This window comes from Lichenostomus cassidix, chromosome 3, assembly GCF_008360975.1.
Source record: "Lichenostomus cassidix isolate B80296 chromosome 3, HeHo_3.0, whole genome shotgun sequence".
NCBI lineage: Eukaryota > Metazoa > Chordata > Aves > Passeriformes > Meliphagidae > Lichenostomus > Lichenostomus cassidix.
This window is the reverse complement of record NC_139483.1, coordinates 81,829,787-81,835,786: the sequence shown is the minus strand read 5'-3', so window position 1 is coordinate 81,835,786 and position 6,000 is coordinate 81,829,787. Positions and strand designations below refer to the sequence as shown.

At 36.6% G+C, this 6,000-nt stretch overlaps 1 protein-coding gene across 1 annotated transcript in view; it reads right to left on the bottom strand.

The window, feature by feature from the left end:
- Nucleotides 1–771: 771 nt before the first annotated feature.
- Nucleotides 772–6,000, bottom strand: part of COL12A1 (collagen type XII alpha 1 chain) — a 100,405-nt gene continuing 95,176 nt past the window's right edge. The window contains 3 exon segments of the mRNA XM_085056489.1: nt 772–1,870; nt 4,270–4,440; nt 5,459–5,527. Of these exon segments, the coding sequence (XP_084912615.1) occupies nt 1,689–1,870; nt 4,270–4,440; nt 5,459–5,527 (422 nt within the window). The 3' untranslated portion in view covers nt 772–1,688.

Genomic DNA, 6,000 nt, shown 5'->3' with positions numbered 1-6,000 from the left:
TGACAGATGTCTTGCATGATCTTAAGAAACAGAGCTCCAGCTTTCCCAGTTACCTCAAAAGGCTTTGCTTCAGGTCCTATGGCAAAAACCATTTCTACTTCTAAGGCAGACAATTAAGATTCCATGAAAAAGAAGGATCAACACCAGGCCTCTCTCTCTTCCTCAGTTAGAAAGTAGCTCTTCTGGCCCACTGTTGTTCTTTCCCAAATCACTCTTATCACTTTGTCTAGGTAAAGCTACATCACAGCCATCACTGTGATCAGAGCTTGAGTGAACACAGATGACCTCCTGAGCAGGGAGCAGCCAGCTCATCCCAGCAGGATGGAACTCAGCAAACACCACACCCCCACTCCCTCAAGCAAGCTGTTTGCTAATGTCAGTGCTGCCAAAGTGCTCCCAGCACACCAGGAATTAGAAATTGTGTAGCTTTAGGCACTCTCTGCAGTTCAGGTAGTCCCTCAGGTGGAAAGTCTCTCTGCAGCTGCCATCCACCAGAAATCCCCCAAAAGACAGCAACTAATCCTCACAGTTGATCTAATTTTCTTCACCAAATGCTTTGCAGACTGAATTTCTTAAAAGTTACTCATGCCTCAGAGAAAGGAAGCATCACCTGCTATCCACCCAGTTCTAGCCACCACAGCCCAAATACCTATTAGACTATTCCCATTTTAACTGGTTTTTGATACCTGGCATTTCCAGATGATTGTGTAAATAACACTATTACAATACAAACATAGCCCCACAATGCGTTTCAAAAAGTGAACAGAAACATAAATTTTCAGTAGTTTTATTGAAAAATGCCTCTTTCATTTCAGAAATAAATAATATAAGGCAGTGAAATTCACAATTTGCAGTTAAAATATAAAAGCAGCAATTCTATATCCATAGTCTTGCAAACAATTTCCAACTGCTTTTGTAACTAAGAAACCTTGTATTCTGGAAAAAAAAATCCATACTAAATATACAACATAAACATGCAATTCCATCTCTGCAGGATTGACTGCAATTTGGCATAAATGAAACTGTGTCTACAAACAAGGAGATTTCAGGCATTATTAAACTGTATCCAGTTGATACAATGATTTCAGCTATTTAATGTTTGTGGTGTTTAGAAGAGCTGTATAAGAGCAGTATGTGCTCTGCAAATTGTAACTCAGAATAGAAGAGAATTACAATGATACTGGAAGGAGAGGGAAAATTTTGTTTCCTTTAAACTAGATATTGCAGACCTGTGATCTGACTGAACTGAAAACATGCATTTGAAAGAGAAGAAAAATGTAGAGCTAAAGCAGACAGTCCTTAGAAAATTTGCAGCAGCTCTGTGATTATTTTTGTTTTGGTTTTTTGGTTTTCTTTTTTTTTTTTTTTTGTAATGTATTTGTTTTTACATCATTTTAATGAAAAGGCAGCACTGGGATAACTGAATGCACACCTTAACCTGTATGCAACCACTATAAGCAACAGTATTTTACAAGCATTTCCAGAGCAACATGAATTGTTTGAGTACACATATTGCTATCCCCACATAAGCGAGATACAAAACAGGGGTGTGTCTGATATGAAAAGACCAGAAAGCCATATTGCAAAAGGAATGATGCACTGTCCCTGTGTGTATCTGCAAATGCAAGCACAGCAAAAAACAAAAAAACCACTAACCAAAAAAACCCCAAAAACGAGACACAGATCTTTTATGGGTTTGTTTTTGCATTTCTTGACAGTGATCTTTTCCAGCGCATGTGCTCAGGGTATTCTGGTGAATGCATTTCAACTCCATAGTCCTCATACTCGTCCTCTCTCCTTTCTGACTCCATAGGTACTATAAAGGGTTCACCTTCAGGCTGATAGGGTCCACTTTCAGGCACGTATGGTTCTGGTTGAAAATAGTTGTCCGATTGAACATAATAGTTATCGCATGTCTTTGAATCCACATATGCAATGAAAGTTAGTCTGTCTACATAATGTTAGTTCAATCTTATTTTCATATAATAAATATATAAATAATTAGTTCACTGGGGGTATTTCTTAGTTTTGCTCATGAATGCTTTTTTGGCAGTAAAATAATAAAAGGTTTAAAATTCATCTTGAAAGGCTTTGTATTTATAATACACAAAACAGTGCAGAAAGAGTCATAAATTAGGCAAGGGACAAATCATGGTAAAACTATTAAAGAAACCCAAACAAAACCAAGGCAAATCAAATAAAATTACTATTTTACAGCTACTTCAGTAAATCTAAGCATTGGGCTTAATTTTAAACTGCATAATTAATAGAAGACACGGAGCAGGCAAAATGAAGTGATGGGTTTGGCATATACTAATTTTCTCTGAGACTGGGAAAGTAAGTGTAGACATAACTATCACCAGCGGCAATATACAGTACATGTCATTTTCTCGAGCTGTTCCTCGTAACAAACCGAGTTACAGCTGGTGCTTCAGGAACACCAAAAACTACAGCAAAACAGAAGAAAAATAATTATAAAACTTTGGTATTTATAACTGCAGTTACAGATCCAACAAGATTACACATAAAGAAAGGTATATGCCCCAATTCAGACATGTTGGTAACAAGCAACAGACAGGTAGGTTTCATAAGTTGTCAAAGATGTTATTCTGGCATACAGCAAGCAGCAGCAGGCTTTTATGCAAAAGTATCACATAGAGTTGTTAACAGATTTTAGTGGATACAGTCCCATACAAATCATTTACAAGCCACAATTAGTTTACTATTTACATAAGTTATTTCTCATTTTCCAGGTTAAATCTGTCTCTTTCCTAATGGCATTACCTTTGCTGGTTAGTAGTTTTACAAGCCTCCTTCGCCACTGAGGTTTTTGGTGGTCTAGGTCTTTTTTAAAAAAGAAAGACTGTCTATTTTATTATTGAAATGCAATAGGCGTAATGAATTGACATCACTGTCCTTTATCTCATTCATGAGTTGTGTTAGTAAAAGTATCTCCCCGTTCTATGAGGTCAACATGGTTCAAGAACCATATCCGTGGTGAAATATCCATACGGACTCATTTTCTAATAAGCACGTGCGCAAACATCTCAGAAACAGGATTTTCATGTATTCAAACTGTAAGCAGCACTGGCGACTTAGAAAATGTGTTAGCCGAAACCTGAAACAGGTCAAAGATGATGTTAGTCTTTTAAAAAGTTCATCTGATGTGCAAAAACATACTTTCATCCAACTAAATACATAACAGTTAAGTCTTAGGCATATATTTATATATGTATACATAGCTGCTTAATAGAAAGAACACTGCTGAATCACAGGTACAATTTTCTTTATTTTTCATTTAAATAAGAACTTTGTGAGAGATCTGCACAACCACCTGGCTCTTTAACCAGTATCACTGAGTCTGCAAGTGTGTACATATATATATATATTTTTTCTTTTCTTTTTCTTTTCATGGATACATGCACAATTACACTAACAGCAAACCATATCCAATAGTAGTATCACATACACTAATTTTGAGATCTGGCAAGGCATACATATTAATTTGTTAACAATACTGTGGTCCTGCAGGATCCCCATGTTAAAATATATTAGAATATTTCCAGTCAAAAATTGGTGGTCACTGTGACCCTTCATTTTGGTTCCAGAAGCAGCCTATTGTTTTGAGCTATATCACAAAGTGGAGGGCTTATATGACTCAGGGCTAATCAGAGACTCCATGTTGTTTAACTTGGTAGATATTGTAGGATAATGGTGCTTTTCGGTTGTCTGCACTGTTATCACCAAATGGCTTTCCTTTGTGGAAAATTTTTATTTCAGGAATCAATTTTGTATAAATAATCCTGACATGGCTCAAAAAGAGACACATGGAAACTGCCAACCACAGCATTCCTTTTATTTTTCAAGAGAAACATGGAGAATTCAACTTTGTTCTGAAGACGATTGGAAGGGGTGGTGATAGAGGGGGAAAAAAGAAGAGAAGAAATTGGTCACTTAAATCCTATGAGCAACATTACCCGCTAGTAACCACCTACATTAAAAAAAAAAAAAAAATACTACAATATTTACTCACTACTTCCTATTTAAAACGAACCATGCATAACATCAAGCAATCCTACATCAAAGACTAAATGTCTGCTCATATACCTGCACATTACAATGAGGCAGGCCTGCTCACAGCAACCATCTCCTCCTGACTCAATATGCTCAGGTCAGCAGGGCTGTCTCATGTCAGGCAGCTCAATATGGACAGCCACATCTGTGAAGGCTATTTAAGGCAAGGTTAAGGTTAAGTTGTTCATAACCTACCTGGGAATCCTTGGCCATTGTAAGGGATGCTAGCACACTGGGAAGAATCACAATATCCTGGTGGCCCTGGGGGACCCCGAATACCCGCATTTCCAGGACGGCCTGGTGGCCCTGGTGGTCCTCGTGATCCTGTGGAGCCTGGTGGACCAGTTCTAGATTCTCCTTGTGGACCTAATTTTAGAATTGAGAGGTTGAGAGGTTGTTTCCTTTAAGAGTCATCTTGATAAAACAGCTAACAATACTTCTGTCTAGACTGCATGGCCTAGGCTATGTCTTTGGTGAGAAAGCACTTGCACTTTGTTGCTAAATGGGGGTCAACAGAAAGAAAAAACAAAGAAATCTAGAAATGTGACTCATCGTGAGTTGCTTCCCTGTGTGTGGCTTATTTAAGGATTTATTCTTAGAAACTAATTTAGTAAGGTTTGAGCCAAGTAAGAAACATTAATGAATTCTCTGGTTAATTTCCCCTTTGTGTCAGATATGATGATCTCAAGGGAAACTACTAGATTAGACAAGCACATTGGATTTCAATTAGAATATAGGAGTACATCAATTATACTGCCCAGTAGCCCCAGGATAGATGAGGTAATGTTTTTTTTGGAACCAGTCTTATTATGGTTTGCAGAAAAGTAAAGCTTCAAGTAACTGAGGCTACAATTTGCTGCAAGCATATTATGGGTCTTGTAATGAAAAGCCATTTTAGCCTAGTAAACTACAAGCAGAAGCAAGTGATGCAGCTGATTTATGCCAAGGTATAAACAAAATTTCATCATACAAAGACCAAAGCCAGTAGCCAAATCATCTCTCTCTATCATCTGGTATTTTGTAGTCCAGCAATGAACAAGTAAAAAAATAATAACTAGGTACTACAAAAGTATTATCTGATAACACTTATGAAAAATATCTGTCAAATATTCGGACAATGTATTTTCATTAAGCACATTTTCACACAAAAAAGCATGCCAGATGACTGAATTAAAAGATAAAGATAAATATCCATTAACCACATCCAAAAATCTTTCTAAATTGCTATTTTTGTAGGTGTTTCCAGTAAACTCTAATACGTGTCAAAAACATGAAGTGGACAGAGTAAAGGATGTTCATTCACCATATCTAGTCTGATTCTCTATGAAGAAGTATTATCCTTTTCTCCTATTTTCTGTAATCTGATTAAACAAAAAATATTTACCAGGTGGTCCTGGCAAACCTCGTGGTCCTTGAGATCCAGTCCCTCTTTCACCTTTCTCTCCAGGGATTCCTACAGAATGATAAAAAGGCAATGACAACCAAAGAAAGGAAACCACATCAACAGATATTTTTTATGCTCTCCAGTGACATTAATGTTTACTTCCCGTTATTTAATGCAACAAGAGTGGATAAAATTTATGTTCTACAGGTGTTTAAGTGTGAATTTGGGAAAATTTGGATATAAATATAGTATCCTAAAAATAAAATACAATGTAGAGATAACTTGGTACAAATAAACTTTCCTAAACATAGAAAAGTACTTGAGATATTGAAGACACCACAGAATCTTATTATTTTTAACCACAGACAGGAAGGTCATTTCAATACTGCATATTTCTGCTCTAAAGGACAGTTTACGCTTTCTTAGGAACAGTTATAATGAAGAAGGTTTAAGAAATTCTTCTCAATTCCCTTGATTTATTCCTAGACTTTTTTTAAAGCATATATAAAATACATGCTAGAAAACACTCCACGTGATTGCAG